This window comes from Magallana gigas, chromosome 5 (genome assembly GCF_963853765.1).
Source record: "Magallana gigas chromosome 5, xbMagGiga1.1, whole genome shotgun sequence".
Classification (NCBI taxonomy): domain Eukaryota; kingdom Metazoa; phylum Mollusca; class Bivalvia; order Ostreida; family Ostreidae; genus Magallana; species Magallana gigas.
Window position 1 is genome coordinate 12,213,044 of NC_088857.1, and position 17,798 is coordinate 12,230,841.

The 17,798-nt window shown below is 34.4% G+C and overlaps 1 protein-coding gene across 2 annotated transcripts; it reads left to right on the plus strand.

The window, feature by feature from the left end:
- Positions 1 to 491: 491 nt before the first annotated feature.
- LOC105322395 (DNA polymerase delta catalytic subunit) lies at positions 492 to 16,753 on the plus strand. 2 transcript variants are annotated; one of them, XM_011421085.4, is made up of 23 exons: positions 492 to 548; positions 1,217 to 1,255; positions 1,342 to 1,448; positions 1,743 to 1,859; positions 2,356 to 2,528; positions 2,900 to 2,993; positions 3,162 to 3,330; positions 3,444 to 3,670; positions 4,260 to 4,426; positions 4,702 to 4,947; positions 5,567 to 5,677; positions 5,825 to 6,016; positions 6,227 to 6,432; positions 8,010 to 8,123; positions 8,247 to 8,394; positions 8,775 to 8,870; positions 8,953 to 9,090; positions 9,373 to 9,545; positions 9,830 to 9,982; positions 10,439 to 10,674; positions 15,179 to 15,292; positions 15,628 to 15,781; positions 16,216 to 16,753. In XM_011421085.4, exons 2-23 carry the CDS (start codon positions 1,221 to 1,223, stop codon positions 16,310 to 16,312), a joined length of 3,267 nt encoding a protein of 1,088 aa, XP_011419387.4. In that variant the 5' UTR covers positions 492 to 548; positions 1,217 to 1,220; the 3' UTR covers positions 16,313 to 16,753. The 2 variants fall into 2 exon arrangements, with proteins under 2 accessions (XP_011419387.4, XP_065939909.1); XM_066083837.1 differs by lacking the exon at positions 492 to 548.
- The last annotated feature ends 1,045 nt before the right edge of the window (positions 16,754 to 17,798 follow it).

The window sequence follows — 17,798 nt, forward strand, 5'->3', positions numbered from 1 at the left end:
GTATATCATTGAAATCTGTAGACAAAACATACTAAAAAAATACAAAGATAATTGAGGGGGGGGGGGGTGCCAGTATTATGACCCATTTAATTTGACCTTTTTGCACCTAAAATGCAATTTCAGCCTCATTAGGATTTGTTGTCAGTATTTATGATTAAGTAAACTTGTTTCTTCAGATATTGCTTTCAATTATGCACAATGGTCACACTGAATAGAGGGATAACGAAAAAACTATAAGCGAAGCTGCATAAATTTTCAGGCACGTAGCATCGGGGGGGGGGGGGGGGGTACTGCCCTCTCCACTTTCTCTCGCACCAAACACTTTTCTTAAATTTATATAGTAAAAATTGAATTATCATGAAGTTGGTCCCCCTACTTTTATGGGAGGATATATAAAATTGGATTAAAAATGAGAGAAATCGAAGTAATACGTTATAGATCCCATTTTGTGTGACCTCGTCGTCGATTACCTTTATGATCGGGATCGGTAAACAAATAATATTTTATTTTGCAGCCCGCCAAAACGAAAATTGCACGCAAAAGGAAAGGTTTGGATCAATACTGTTTTTAAAAATACTGCTATTATAACAGCAAGTTTGTATGTATTTGACTATAGTTGGTGTAACATGACATCATTTACAGTCAAAGATAGATAATATAGAAAGCCATAGTGTCACTCGTAGTTGCTATTGTTTACAAAACCAATGCAAGAATGGAAGTATCTTATCCAACTTCCAAGTTCAATTTCTGAAGCTCAGAATCTGAACAAATAATTTAATTACATGCATTTGCATTAATTTAAGTCACGAAGAGAGTAAACAATAAAATGTTTGTTGGTTATTCAATCAGGTAGACTGCAATGATTAATCAAATTCATTCAACAGTCCGAAAAACGTTGGCAGATGAAAATATTAAAATTTAAAGTGCAAAAAGTGGATTTTGTTGCCAAAATTTGAAACAATCTGCAATGGAATAAATCAACTGTAACCCTACTGTTTTTGGAGATTGATCCCTAGGTAGACCCAGAGCTGTTGTTGAATCAATTTCACAAACTGGGCATACAGAAAATGAGAAACACTTGCTTACCAAAGGTTCTTGCATTTGATATAATTAAAAGAGAAATTTAAAAGGTGAAGGTCTCTTTAGAATTTATGAAAATGTTATGTCCTTGTTATGCTTTTCACACTAAGACTTTTTTCATTTATTCTTAATATAGCAACATGAAGAAAGGAGGTCCTCCAAACAAGAAACCGAGGTATAACCACTGTTTATTTGTTCATTTACATTTGAAAAAAACTCTATGGCATGTGTTAGTAAGTGGAATTGTTTTTTTTTTGACAGGTTTAATGATGAAGACGAGCCTTCACATTTTGAGGATGAACTGGCATTACTGGACGAAATAGAAATGGAGATGCAGGACAATTTTGATGAGCATGATGGAACTGCAGGTGATTATGCATGGAGATTTTCTCTGGTCCATTAAATCTATGAAAACAACATTATTTTTGAGGCTCTCTCTCTCTGTAAAAATTCACCTGTGCTACTTTTGAAATTATTTAAGATAGAAAAAAATGATTTGCTCAAAAAAAATAATTAAAAATAAGCCAAAAAACCCCTATGACATTTGGTACATAAACCAGCTTTATTGATTATAAGGACTTTATGTCTAGATCAATGTTTTGGTGTAATTGCTAACTGGTGCTAGTTTTTTTTTGACATGTATATTTTCTGTTTTGCTCCAGGTGATATTCCAGAAGATGTAAATGCTCCTACAAAATGGTGTCGGCCCCCACTCCCAAATATGAAAGCAGACAAAGATAAACTGATATTCCAGCAAATTGATGTAGACCACTACATAGGTAAAATCAATGAAACTGTATTTTTGTTTACATAGGAAATATCACTCACCTTTGATTCTTGTATTTAGATGTATCACTTATACAGTTTCTATATAGATCAAAATTGTTGTAAATTGAATAGATTATAAGATATTTAGTCCAAAATTATGATCTCCATCATAATATCAAAATGTCCTTGATTTTATAAATTTTACTAAGGACTAAGGAGGCTGGATGGTCAACAAATTGCCCATCTGACCTATATTAAAATTTTAGATCAGATTTGTTAAGCTAACTTTCATTAAGTAAAAAAAAAAACTTCTAAATTTAAGCTTTTAAATTTAAGTATATTCCTATGTATTTATATAGAGCATTTCTTCTAAAGGAAATCAAAGTAGTCAAAAAAATGGCCATTACCATCAAGCTCTCTTAAATTGGCAAAAACCTGTGCCTACTTCTGTTACTAATAACGTTCTTACCCATAAATTTGTCTTAAGTTCTGAGATATTCTGTGTAGGGAGACACTTGCCGGGGATGCCAGGAGCCACACAGGGCCCAGTTCCCGTCATCAGAATGTACGGAGTCACCCTAAATGGCAACAGTGTCCTGGCCCATATCCATGGATTTGCCCCGTACTTCTTTGTTCCAGCACAGCAGGGCTTTAAGAGGGAGCACTGCGAACAGTTTAGGGTAACTTTATAAAAAAATTTGATATAGACTCTTGTTGGTCTGATAACATATGAGAGCCCAGTTATGTCATAAATAAAATAATGATTAGTGTCTTTGGCACTGTCTTATTGTGTCATGCTGCTGCATTAAATGATATTTATGTATTGCAATTTGAAAAGGGGAATTTTTCAATTTTAAGTTTAAAAAAATGCATGTTGACTTGAGTCATTCTCATTTCAAACATTGCAATTAAAAAACCTCCAGCCACATTATGTTAAAAAATTGTTGGCCGTGAAATGCTACAGCTTTATATTTTGGGCCTAAGCCATACAAGTTGATTATTGTATCTAGAAGACTTTGTATGAACTAAGAAAGGGGAATCTATTTAACAGAAACATCTTGACAGTGTGGTTAGAGGAGACCTTAGATCAAACAGAGAGGAGATCCAGACAGCGGTACTGGCCGTGGACTTTGTCATGAAGGAAAGTAAGTCGAGGGTTAATGATACTAGGGGTTTTCTAGGACATCAGTTACAAACAAGTTGTACACGCTTTGGAAAATAGTATATCAAATTGAAAAGGAAAAAAATGTTACCTTTCATATATGATCATCATTTAAAAAAGAAAATGTATATCTTCCTGTGTTACTTTGCAGGTATTTATGGTTACCATGGAAACAAAAAGATCCCCTTTTTGAAAATTACTGTGGCCATTCCACGCCTTATTGCCCCCGCCAAGCGTCTCTTGGAGCAAGGGTTTACCTGTCCCGGCTATTCCAGTAATGGTTTTCAGGCCTATGAAAGCAACATAGACTTTGAAGTCAGGCAAGAGTGTTATAAATGTTAAAATACATGTACAACCCCTTAAACACTGTTTTTGGTTGTGTTTGCTGTTGATGTTTAACTTCAATAATTGAAATTTCTGAGATATTTTACAGATTTATGGTTGACACGGATGTAGTAGGATGCAGTTGGATCGAAATCCCAGCAGGGAAGTATCGGATTCGTACGAAAGATGACCCTAAATTCCCGGTCAAATCACGCTGTCAAATGGAGGTGGACGTTTCTTGGGAGGACTTTATATCCCACGTCCCTGAGGGAGAATGGTCAGCCATGGCTCCGTTTAGAATCCTCAGCTATGATATTGAGTGTGCTGGAAGGAAAGGTAAAGTATTGTGGATAAATTAATTTACTTGGTGTGTAAAATTTGAACCATTCTTTCTGTGCTGGAAGAATGCATTCTGAGGCATTAACTTTCAATCCACAGACAAAGAACGATGATTAATTTTTGTGGTGAGAATGCAAACAAGCCTTCAACAATTTTGGAGTCAATGTGTAGTTATGCACGTAAAACAACTGTTGTCATTCTGAGCACCAAGAAATCAGAATTCTTCAAGGACATGGACGGTCTTTTATAAAACTACCAATTATTTGTAGATGTTGGTCACAACTCATTGACATTTTCCAGGTTTTGTAATTACTAATCTTTTTTTCCATCAGTGGGAAATAATGGCATAAGTTGCAATGACATGCACCTCTCTATATATGATTGTATGTTATTACAAAGTGGGAGAGATTTCCTTAAAGAATATGTAAAGAAACCAATCAAAAATGGCGTAAATTTTTCACAAAATTAAGAAAGGTAAAATTGCCTTGTCCACACTGGGTACACATGGATAGAACAGATTTAAAATTCATTTTATCTTTTTTAATGCTAATGTTTAAATTGAGATCTTGTTCTGATTATTTTGTAGGAGTTTTCCCAGAGCCGGACAAGGACCCTGTCATCCAGATCGCAAACATGGTGATCAGACAGGGAGAACGAGATCCGTTCATCCGGAATGTGTTTACGCTGCGTTCCTGTGCTCCAGTCGTGGGCTCACAAGTCATCAGTAACGAAAAGGAGTCAGACCTTCTTAAAGTAACATTGCATGACTATCATATTGACACTGTATAAAGGGTTATTGTTAAAATGCCTTTGACTAGATGTTGTGGTTAAAAAGTGGTGATATTCTCTTTTGAATTGGTCCTATTTAAAATTTGCTTCTTAATATTTATTGAAAATGGGGTGAAATTGAGATGATTGAAAATATACATAGATATTCTATACTGATGGTCATAGCCTTATAAACTTAACATTTAAATGATATTGAATTCCAGGATAATACATCTGTACATGTATTAATTATATTGTAGAAATGGGCGGAGTTTGTCAGAGTGGTGGACCCAGATATTATAACGGGATACAATATACAGAATTTCGATTTCCCGTATGTGATTAACAGAGCCAATCACTTGAAGGTGATGGACTTTACATTTCTTGGACGCCAGAGAGATGTTCGTTCAGTCATCAAGGAGTCCATGTTTCAAAGTAAACAAATGGGAAAGAGAGAGAATAAAGTCATCAACATTGAGGGTCGTGTCCAGTTCGACCTTTTACAGGTAAAGTTAATTCTTTATCTATTTAGTGGATTGGTATTGGTTTGTAGTGAAGTGTAATAGTATAGCAATGCCGGAACACAATAGTGGGGTGCTTTTCAAGCTGTCTATACCCCGAGTGTGGTATCTTAGCTTGGCACTGTCTGAGTTCTTCTTTACCTGGAGTGAATTGTCCTAAGGGTTTGTAGCTTTGCACTGTCTGATCTGTTTACCTGGAGTGAGGTGTGGTAGCTTGGCACTGTCTGATCTGTCTTTACCTGGAGTGAGGTGTGGTAACTTGGCACTGTCTGATCTGTCTTTACCTGGAGTGAGGTGTGGTAGCTTGGCACTGTCTGATCTGTCTTTACCTGGAGTGAGGTGTGGTAGCTTGGCACTGTCTGATTAGTCTTTACCTGGAGTGAGGTGTGGTAGCTTGGCACTGTCTGAGCGCAGGTGTTTACTGACTTACCTGTGTCACTCAGTGTCAAACAATGATTCCTCTAATGCAGCGGTCATTGATGGAACAGCAGACATACTCTCAGGTTTATACATGTAAACTGAGCTAATACTATTTGTACGTACAAGTTGTCTATATGTATATATTCATGTACAAATTAATAATCTGATATTATCGCATTGGCAGATTTTGTTGCGGGACTACAAGTTGCGATCCTACACACTGAATGCTGTGTCCTTTCACTTCCTTCAAGAACAAAAGGAGGATGTGCAGCACTCTATTATTACAGACCTACAGGTGAGGAAGGGTGACTTAACCTGATGCAAAAAATGGAAAAAGGCATTGGTTCTCTAGTTATAGATGTTTTATGTTTCAAAGAAATTTGAGGGGATTATGTTGCAGATAATTTCCTATCAGTATATGAACAATAATCTTTGACTTCAGAATGGTAACGATCAGACTCGCCGTCGCCTTGCCGTATACTGTCTTAAGGATGCCATTCTACCGCTGCGCCTGCTAGATAAGCTGATGTGTGTTATTAACTACATGGAGATGGCCAGGGTCACAGGGGTACCTCTTCCCTATCTCCTGTCCAGAGGTCAGCAGGTCAAGGTCGTGTCACAGCTGCTTAGAAAGGTATGAATATGTAATGAATTTTTAATGCATTTCTTAAACTTGTTTTAATTTATTTTGTATGTTAATAACATATCTAAATTTTTTATTATGAAATACAGGAATAAAACAGTTTTGATATAAATAATAAGATTCAGTACTTTTAAATAACTATTTTCTTTTAAACACCCTATAAGTAGGATAGTATTACATCCTTTTGTTCTTGTTTATCAGGCCAAAGAGCAGGACCTGGTCTTACCCACCCACAAAGTGGAGACAGGGGACGAGTATGAGGGTGCTACTGTGATAGAGCCAGTCAAGGGGTTTTATGACAGCCCCATAGCCACCCTGGATTTCTCCTCTCTGTACCCCTCCATTATGATGGCCCACAATCTGTGTTACACCACCTTACTGAGTCAACACTCCATACAGAAGGAAGGGTAGGTCAAGAAGACAACTCAAGTTTAATCAATTCCTGAATTAGGCAGATCTTTGTTTTGCTCCTTTGATTGAATACTGTAAACCAACCTTTATTCGCGTGCGAGATATATTCGCAAGGTTCCCGAGAGCCTTATTATCACGAATATTTCTTGCTATGGACCACTATTAAACATATAGTTGTAATAAAAAAAAAATGTGGTTAGGCTTGGTCGCAAAAAATTACCGTAATCCGGTGAATATAATACGCACTTTTTTCCCAGCATTTTTTACCGTGAGAAAGGGGTGCGTATTATACATCCCTATAGGATTTGGACATATTTTTTCCCTAGCTGAAGCACGGGGTATCATTCTGCCGTATTACCTACGCTGTTCACAGACAGGACCGATACCCCGCTATACATCGTAACATTCCTTCATTATCACATATATATTATTATTTAACCCTTAGGAAATTATTGTTATAGCATGTAATTAAAGAAAATGTATACTTGAAGTCTGTTAATAAATAAACTGTTTCAAAATGGCCTTTAAAAATTAATTTGAACTGCCTATTCTTTATCTCCGTGTACGCCGCCATTACAGATGTTATTAATAGCATGCGGACTTGGATGGCCACATGCTATTTGTAACCGATCTTTGAAAACAGCTTACACATCATTTGGCTCATTTTTAACCATTTTCATGTAATGCTAACTGATTAATTGCAAATAATTATGAAAATAAATAATTCTATAACCTATTCCGTTAATTGAAGCCATGAAACAGTTGTGCTCCCCCACCGCTAACGCTTGACACCTTGGGTATCTCTGACACCCCCCTTAGGCTATGTGTACTATACACAACATAACTATTTGTGCATATATTTTATTATGTTCCAGACCTATAATTGATCACTTTGATCATCATCGGAATCATTTAAGAATTTAATTAGGTCCGTTATCTCCATACCTGTACATCGTCCGTTTTTCACTTCACATGGATTTAATGACTAAACAACTATATAACGCTTTTTAAAAGCAGTTGATTTTATTTACGGTAGAATATTTAATACTAGGTCATTTTAAAACATTGATTATGAATTAAAGATATTCCCGCGATGTATTAGTTACAATAAATCCGTATCTAAGAAAATATTGTTTTTCTTATTTCCGGTAGCGTATTCCCGCGATGAAGTTGAGCGTGCATACAAAGTGTAACTGCTTTGTTGATACTCAGGATTACCGTTTGGTCATTTTTTTTTTATGCGTATTATACATCCCAACAAGCTTTTTTTCACCATTTTCAGGCCCAAAGTGGGGGGTGAGTATTGTACACTACTGCGTATTATATTCACCGGATTACGGTACTCGCCAAAAGATAGTTGGTTTACAGTATAAAGCTTCTCTGAATTTTAAATGATTGAATTTGAACTCTGAATTAATTTAAAAATATTGAGATCAATCTCTTTAATAGTTTTGAAATATGCAAAAAATTCTTTCTGTTAGTTTGGAAACTGACATGGAATGGGCACAGATTAGTTTTACTTTCCTTACTTGACTATGAGACTGAATTTTTGTTATGTTTTGATTTGGAATAGATTAACTCCTGACCAGTACATAAAGACTCCCTCTGGAAATTATTTCATCAAAACTCAGCACAGAAAGGGTCTGCTTCCAGAAATCCTTGAACATTTGCTCTCTGCCAGGAAAAAGTAAGAAGTTAATACTTTCAGATTAACCATCTTCATTGAATGAGGAATATGTCAGTAGAATAAAATCACTTTTACTTTTTATGTAGTTCTGAATCAACTAGAGTTCTTTGTCATTTTGTGTAGGGCAAAAGCTGATTTGAAGAAGGAAACAGATCCATTCAAGAAGAAGGTGTTGGATGGCAGACAGCTTGCTCTGAAGATCAGTGCTAACTCTGTGTACGGCTTCACAGGGGCTCAAGTCGGCAAACTGCCTTGTCTTGAAATATCTCAGGTAAATGGTTAAATCTTGTTTTAGAGATTGATGATAATATTTACTGTTTATACTTCAATATTATCAGATAAATGGAGAATAATAAATTAAATTCTAGTACATGTTTATAGAGTACAGTTTCATGAAAATTGTGAAATTAAAAAAATTATATGAGTAAGAGTTATATCAGTGAGGCATATAAATACATATACAGTCAAAATTCGTTTCTCGAATTACATGTAGATTGGACTGTTTAAAAACTTTGAGATATCAGAATATTTGAGATATGGAGGGTAAAATACTTTAAGAAATAAGTGGTTTGGATGACATATCCATGGTATTAGAGATATCAGTGTTCGAGATATTGAAGTTCAACTGTAAATTATATTGGAATATTACAGAGTGTAACGGCCTTTGGTAGGATGATGATAGAACAGACCAAAACGTATGTAGAGGAGCATTACACCATAGCTAATGGGTATCAGCATGATGCAAAGGTAGGCTTCAATTCTGTGTCTTTTTTTATCCAAGTGGAAACATCCTGTTTGAATTTTCCACTGTATGTATCTAATTGTGCAGGTGATCTATGGGGACACTGATTCTGTCATGTGTAAGTTTGGTGTAGGGACTGTAGCTGAGGCTATGAAGCTCGGACAGGAGGCTGCTGATCTCATCTCAGAAAAGTTCATCAAACCTATCAAGTTAGAGTTTGAGAAGGTAAATTTATGTAAAGACTTCATTGGTTTGAGACTTGATTGGTTACCACAAAATGTTATAATAGATATGTGGGTTGTGTTATGAACTTGGACAGTCTTATTTATTTGCCATTTCATAATGTTGGCTAAAAGGAGGATTTTTTTCTCACTGTTTTTTTGTATATTTTGGTTCTTCAGCTCTTTGGGGAAGAGTTTGCATGCATATTTATTCTTTACGCTCTTTCTGAATGGTAGGAACAGCACTTTCACGGAATGAAATTTATAATTAACCTCTGATTGACAGGTGTATTTTCCGTACTTGTTGATCAACAAGAAAAGGTATGCGGGGTTATACTGGACCAATCCCGAGAAACACGACAAGATGGATTGTAAGGGGATAGAGACAGTCCGTCGAGATAACAGCCCCCTGGTGGCAAATCTGATCAACACCTGTCTACAGCTCATCCTCATCAACAGGTTTTAAGACTCTCTTGTTTGGAATTTTTTCTGTTTGATATATACAAAGAATAATACTGAAAATAGATGTTTAAAACACCAACTGAATTTTTGGGATTTGGTCAAGTGTTAGAAATTCCCAAATTAGGATTTCTAGACATTGATAATGGAAAATGAAATTTAAGAATTTTGAAATAATTTTCTGATCATGCCCCTTTAAATGTGTATGGGCTATATATTCTAGTTTTACCTACAATTAATGAACATCATTACTTACACTATATTATTGCTATGCGTTTATACAGGGACCCGCAGGGAGCAGTGGAGTATGCCAAGCAGGCTATATCGGATCTACTGTGTAACAGGATAGACATCTCTCAGCTGGTCATTACCAAGGAACTCACAAAGACTGGCGATGAGTACGCTGGCAAACAGGCTCACGTGGAACTCGCTCACAGGTCTGCTCAGATTAGTCCAAACAAAAAATAGTCCTTAGTTTCTCCAGCCAATGATTTAAAAAATCTAATAATTTGAAAAGGGAAACAACTCGGTCTTTCATTTGTAACAGAAAATTTGAAGAAAAAAATGAGTTGTTTCTCTTTTCAATGTGACCAAGAGGTCAGCATTTGAAATAATTGGACTGTGGCTGAGAAACTGAAGAACATTATTTTGTTGTTATGTTAGTCTTGACTAATTTAAAGATTCTTACTTGAATTTTTGCTGTTATTCACTGTTTTATGTGTTCCATTTCATGTTATGCATTCACATGTAAATGTGTTCATTTTACTTTTATATGAATTCCTTAGAAAACTGTTTATGATACATTAGCAGGTTGACACAGTTACATCTGTTAAGATTACCTTATGATGACTGTAAGATACATGGTAAGATAATCTCCTTTATCATGTTAATAGAATGAAGAAGCGAGACCCTGGTAGTGCTCCCCAGTTAGGTGACAGAGTTCCGTACGTCATTATAGCTGGGACCAAGGGCTCTGCTGCCTACATGAACTCTGAGGACCCTATCTACGTGTTGGAGAACAACATTGCCATTGACACACAATACTATCTGGAGAACCAGCTGTCCAAACCACTGCTCAGGATCTTTGAACCGATTCTGGGGGAGAAGAAGGCAGAGTCTGAACTTCTCAGTAAGTCAGGGGTGCATGAAGAAAATCTATGAATAGAAAATAGTTGTTCTAAAAAGGAATGATTGGATGAGTTGTTGTAGAGGAGGGGGTAGAATTGAAGCTTTAAGAGGCTGTCCAAGCAAAATTCAGGCAGGGCTTTGCACATGCTATGTCTTGGATTTCAATAAATTTTTGTGTATCACTTCATTTTAACATGATTGTAATACATGTGAAAGAAAAAGTTCATTGTATGCCTAACTTGGCAGAAAAATGTCTATTTTTGAATTTGGAACATGTTTAGTGCAAAAAGGTCACAGATGTTGTAAAAATATTGTGAAGTTTGATCAGTTGTAAAACTACTTAATTCTATTAAACCTTTTTAAAAATTATATTATTTAGTTTAAACACACTGAACTCTTTAATTTAGACTGCTTTTAAAGTATAAATATATTTCAAACAAAAAGATATGCCTTATCAAAGTTGATGCATATTTTGTAAACAAAAATTCGGGTCTTTTAATGTTAATTTGAAATTTCAATAAAATCCAATACATTTTCATGAAAGGAAAAAATGAGGCATCTTTATAAACCTGAAAAATGAAATTTTGAGAAACAAAAAAAAATTCAGTGGGAACAGCATCGGTCTCATAGAAGCAGTTGCACAAAATTACTCATTTTTAACATTGAAAATGAAGTTTTTCCATGCATAACGTGTCATTATTATTGTTAAAAGACAGTGAATGACAGAGTTAATGTCACAAATATTGACTATAATTTAATACATGCTTATATCTTTATAATAGGAAATGCTTTATGACGAAAGAAATAATGATCACTCATCAAAAACCAACATTTTTCATAATTTTAAGTGCAAAAAGGTCATTTTGACAAAAATGTTGAAAACTGAGTTTAAGTCTGCTAAAACTATTCACAACTGAAGAAAATTGGCTGAACATTTCACTATTTGGATGATCTAATATACATTCAAAGGATTTTCAGTATTTCATTAAGTACATAAATTTGAGAAGAAGGATTCAAAATGTGTTAATCACTGATTAAGGAATAATAATTAATGCAGAGTAAAACTAAATGTATTTTTCAAATTCAATTGTATTTGTGTGTTTTCAATAAGTATTAACTAAAACTTCTTAAACTGGTAATAAACTTGGTGGGATAATAATATTGAAGCGGTATAATTAGCTTAAATAAAGAAGGTTTTTTTTTATCAAATTGTGTGAAAAGGTCAAATCCAATTTATCATTGGTACTACTGAACTTGAGGGGTTTTTGTTGTTTTTTTTTTAAACAAAACAATTATAACACAATTCCATAATGTACAAATACACATAAATATATCAAATCATTTCTTCTTAGTAGTAACATTTGAATTTGTAATTATCTCTATATTAGTGCCATTAGCAACTTGTTCAATCCAAAGTTTCAAAATGAATGCATACAACTGTTTTGGAATGAGAACTAAGAAATGTGACCTACTTTCAGTCAGGTAGTTTTTGGAAATTCTAGGCAGGTGTAACTTTTGGGTAAAAATTAACATAAACAGACTGGTATACAAAAATTATTTAGTCAGACTAAGTCCACAATGAATCTAGCAGAAACGTCAGACATCACCCCCCCCCCCCCCCCCCCCATTTTTGGATCCCCCATACTAATCCATTTTATAATCCATGTATGTTGAGCAGCTAAAATATACATGGGACAGTATGCTTTAAAACACCCCCCCCCCTCTTGAAATCCTATTCCCAAATCAAATCCATGGTCATATAAGAATCAGTGTGCCTCTTTTAAACTGTATTTTCCTCTTTTTAAAAATGTATCTCTAAATTACTCAGCTGACTAACTTTCAAGCATGTTGTACATATTTGAATAAATAAGCAGTGCTTAAGAGTGAAAGAATACATTTCATTTACATGTAACAATGCTACGTTTGGACAATTTACTTGGACAGTGTTATTTTATAATATTGGTAATGTTAAGTGATGTCAGTGTCAGTACATGTATTTGCATGTTAACAGTGGATACTGTTGTACTAACTAATATATTTAATTATATTTAGTTATTTACTCAAGATATTGAAATCTCTTAACATACATATTAACTAGGCTAGTATAAGTTACTTTCATAGTATGACAAACAACCATAATAGATGAAGATATCAAACTAATAATAACATTAAAATTAATTATGACAAACAACCATAATAGATGAAGATATCAAACTAATAATAACATTAAAATTAATTTAGTTATCTAAGAAAGTGTGCAGTAGCAATTTGGAATATAAACAGAGAATAAACTCATGCAAGATAACAATTTAACAATTTATTGAGCATTAAAATGCTAAATGATAACATGTTCATACAGTGCATGATGCATGAAGACAAGTTCATTCAACTTCTCTCTCTCTCTCTCTCTCTCTCTCTCTCTCTCTCTCTCTCTCTCTCTCTCTCTCTTGTTTGCATCTTTTATTCATTGAAGAAAAATGTGCAGTGTGCAGATGATTAAATTGAGAAAAACAAATTCCAAGTGATATCTTCTGGATATTCAACCACTCCTTAGAAAACATTGGTTAATTTAAATGAATGTGGCAATTTATATAATGACTTGCAAATCTAGTTAGTTTCTCTGCCATCTAAATATATCCTTTCAAATTACTGCTTCACATAATCCCTGAACCCCCTTCTTGATCTTCTTTCTTATTCAGCACACTTTCACTGTTTCATATGCAGGAATATCATTTTTACCCATGATATTAGATGCTGTAAAAGTCATCCAGATCCACCATGCCAAGCAACTTGATGGGTTTTTTTTCTTTCAGCAATCTTGTAGGTTTTTTTTCTTCTATGTTTTATCCAAGTTTAAATATAGAAGGACAGTACTTTCCAGAAGAATAATTCATTTGCACTTCTCTTAAAAAAAAAATAAATAGAGAAACACATAATAAAACAAATTCGTGTACCTTCAAGTGTTAAGATCTTAAAATTGATAATAAATATTGTGGAACACATACAGAGATTCCATTTCATATTCTGATTATCATTAATAAAACTAATATCATACTGTTGTGTGAAATTGTTTATTTACATTTCTTGTCACATGTCAGATATGTATTCCTACCGATTGCCAAGTCAATAGCTGCTGTGTTAAATAATATTGCTGTGCTAACAAAAAAAAACCCACCCCATATTTTCTGCTGTGTATGTTATAAAAACTCATCATTTCATAACATTTTTTTTCTTCAATTTTTTAAAAAAGCAACATTTTTCAATTACGAAAATTAAAGAGATGAAGATTGAAGACTAAATTGACCTATCAAACAGCTCTCAAAGGAAAAAAAGAGTATTCCAAATCTCAACACAATCCTATCTAAAATTTTTGTAGGATATTTTCCCAATATTACCCACATGAAGCCACAGGCACTTGTTTCTGAGAAAAAAATTTACCCTATAATATAAGGTCATTTTTTTTCTTGTTGAAATTTGTCTGGTAACAGTAATTCATCTCAGTTTCAATAAAATGTTCGGGATGCTTACTATTATTGGCGACCTGATTTAACTTCCAATGGTATTTGAGATCAAGACAACATCACCAAAACACCGAAAAACAATCAACTCTGGCAGCATGCTGTGCACAGACGTTAGTGGCGGCCATCTTTGTTTACATTGGTTTTGAAAATATACCCGCACTGAATATTTTTTAAAAATATATTTCAGCGTTAAAAAAAATTATGTCTATCATAAACAATTAAGCTGATTTTATATGAATTATTTATAGTTGACAATTTATTGCTTTTATTTTTTTCTTAAGTTTTTAAGCCTCCAAATATTCATTTGGCAAGGGAGGTAACTGAAATTATCAAACATTACCAAAATATAACTTGTCTACAATTTTTCAACGCAAGCTTTTCCCACTCATTTTATTTTATCAATAAAAAGTCAAAATATTTTTCTCATTTATAAAAACTACAAACCCTCACCAATAACAATGTATTGGATTTTAAAGCTCACAGTTTGGTACATGGTTTCAATGATTTATATAAGAGAATGAAATATATATATCTTCCCATCCGAATAACCACTTAAATTATTTTTTCAAGCAAATCATCATTATTGTGGGTTAAAAGAGAATACAAAGAAACTATTTCAGAGGGAAAACAAAAAATTCGTGATAATCGATGTGCGATGTTTTCTTATATATTCGCCTGATGTTTGCTTGGACAGCCTCTTAATGTTTACCTGGAAAACTTCCTAATAGGTTATTTACACCAGATATAGTGGAGAAAGTATTTGCAGTAATAACTATCTGCATATTTTATCATTTTCCAGGAAGTATACACATATTGATTAAATTAATTTCTACATGTATTGTTTTCAACTTAAATTTGAATCGTTACCAACATTGTGAAATATCCACATTGAGAGTGGATTCTAATCGACATTACATTCAAGAGAGAGAAACAGTAGTTTAAAATGCTTTATGTTTGTATAATGATGCAATTCTTCAATTATAGGGGGAGACCACACTAGAACTAAGACCAAAGTGGCCTCCAAAGTTGGAGGACTAATGGCGTTTGCCAAGAAGAAGGCGACATGCATAGGATGTCGCACTGTGCTGCAGGAGGATGGTAGGACTTAGGATTATTATCTTCTGAGGAAGATTGAAGGATTGTTATTTTAATACTATTCAGTCATCAATTCCCTCTCCCACCAATAAAAATATATTCATTGTTGTCTTTTTTGATAGCATCAGAAAAGATTTTCACAATGTAGCTCTTAAAAGTTCTTTATAATTTTTGATATCAGAGTTTACATATTTAAATTCATTATTGGAAATAGTAAAGTTGTCCAACTATTGGACATGAATTTCCATGGTTTTCCTCATCAGCTGGTAAATTGTTTATTTGTTGTTGTGAAAACTGTAAGAGTCACTTTATACGATGTTGGTTAATTGTGGTTGTAGGTATAGCTGTGTGTAAATACTGTAAACCAAAGGAGTCGGAGATCTATCAGAAAGAGATCTCTCACCTCAACATCCTGGAGGAGAAGTTCTCACGGCTGTGGACCCAGTGTCAGAGGTGTCAGGGGAGCCTACACGAGGACGTCCTGTGTACTAGGTAGGTTAGAGATAAAAATGTCTTGTTTATGGTACAAGATAGGCCAGTCTTTGCATGTAATACTAATGCTAGTTGCTGAGGCACAACAACATAATGGTGAATGCTGTTGCATTGATCAATTATACTGGCATTTTGAAAAAGGGGGATAACTAATTTTTAGTTACTTAAAAATTTTTTATAGTTGTTCCCCTTTTCAAAGTGTGCTTTAAATCTGTGTATAAAATATTATTATTTTTTTATCTAAGAAACTAATAATATTTTTTTGGCCCAAACCACAGTTAATAAGCATGAAGCTCTTAACTTTGTACATATCAATTTTTAATGTAACCTTTTTTTTATTTCAAAATAACAACCCTTTTCCTTCATTAGCAAAACTGAAAATTATAGAATTCCATGTTTAAATAGTCATAACTTATTTATTTTTCTGGTTTCAGCCGAGATTGTCCGATCTTCTACATGAGAAAGAAGGTACAGAAGGACCTAGCTGACCAGGACAAGTTACTGCACAGGTTTGGGAGCCCCACCTGGTGATATCCACCCCCAGGGTACAGGTCCACCAGCACCAGCTACTGACCACACCCCCACCCAACCCCACAAATTCTTCAGATGATGTGTTCAGATTCATAAAACATGAGGGTACATGTTAAACTGTTTGAGACTGTGTTTGTGGTCAGCGTTAAAAACAATCTGGCACCATGGAGAGGGAAAAGTCAACAGGCTCTATGCTGCTTTTGACCTGATATGCAGATAATCATGTCAATCAAATATGTTTACATTGACATTGATTGATTGTGCTAAATGTGATGAAAGTGCTAACACATGTGATATCTTTCCACTTAATTCTGAGTTTTGGTCTAATTTTCAATGATGGAACAGTTGAATCAACTTTTTATCATGAAATTTTGTGATTAAAATGAAATATCTTGTACAGTATAGTGATATTTAAAATGATAAAAATTACTTTAATTTGAATGCTAATCTTGGTCATCTCTTGTGGGACCTTTATATTTTCCTCAATTTTAACAGCAGTCACTAAGAATTTGGATGGGTGGGGAAGTGTTCGCAGGAGGTCTGTAAATATGGACTTCACCCTATAGGGTTCTTAGATGACCATATAGAATATTTAATTAATGATAAATAATACACTTGGGTCGGAGAGATTCAACTCCCACACACTAGTCTCAATCATCAGACTAGGGCACCTTGAGGAGGTTCAAGTTCTTTCATTGGCTCATTAAAAAGTGTGCATGAATACAAATGTAGACCACAGAGTTAATGGACGGAATGTATACACTTTGGGGGTCCACAAAAGTTTGCTATTTTCTTGCAAAGTACATGTTTTATCCATACTTCATTAAGATTTCATTCATAATAAGTTTTTTATATGGGTCATAGTGCGTATTGACACAGAAATCTTGAATGTTAAAGAGAAGGGCTTCACGGCCATTAATTGAATTCGGGCGTGAATTTTCCGATTTATTTTCGGAATTAAAAAGCCATTTACGGTCCCGCTCATGTTTGGCGTGTAATTTCGTGGACAAACATTTGAGGGTCCCTACATAAATATTTTAGAAGTGTTTGACTCAGATTAAACAGATGTTAAGATCCCTGCCCAAGCATGACGTCCATGAATAGCAGGTACTCGCTACGTCATAATCACGCTATGAGTCAAATCTTTGATGTATTCAGGAGACTTCAACTTTTCAATTAAATCCTTTTTATCTGGTACAAGAGCGAGAAATGGATTCAATGAGCACTGTAGGACGTAATTTATAATTCTAGTTTTTAATGTTTATTAATTCCAATTGAATTATCAGTCGTTTACATTTTTGTCGAGCCATGAGGTATTTTAGGTATTTTGAGGCTGAAAAACAATCGGGATCAACTTGTCGCATACTGTAACAAAAAGCGAGACAATCAGGTTGAATTGCGTGACTCGAGTGTGTTGCTATTTGCATTGATTTAGGGAAATGTTTGAATAAAGTTTTAAATACGGGGTCACTAAATTTAAATCCCG

Excerpts from the sequence above, each read along its gene's own strand:
- LOC105322395 (XM_011421085.4), top strand. The coding sequence starts at position 1,221 with ATGAAGAAAGGAGGTCCTCCAAACAAGAAACCGAG. Across the intron at positions 1,860-2,355 it reads TGATGTAGACCACTACATAG|GGAGACACTTGCCGGGGATG; the intron begins GTAAAATCAATG and ends TATTCTGTGTAG. Across the intron at positions 2,529-2,899 it reads AGCACTGCGAACAGTTTAGG|AAACATCTTGACAGTGTGGT; the intron begins GTAACTTTATAA and ends TCTATTTAACAG.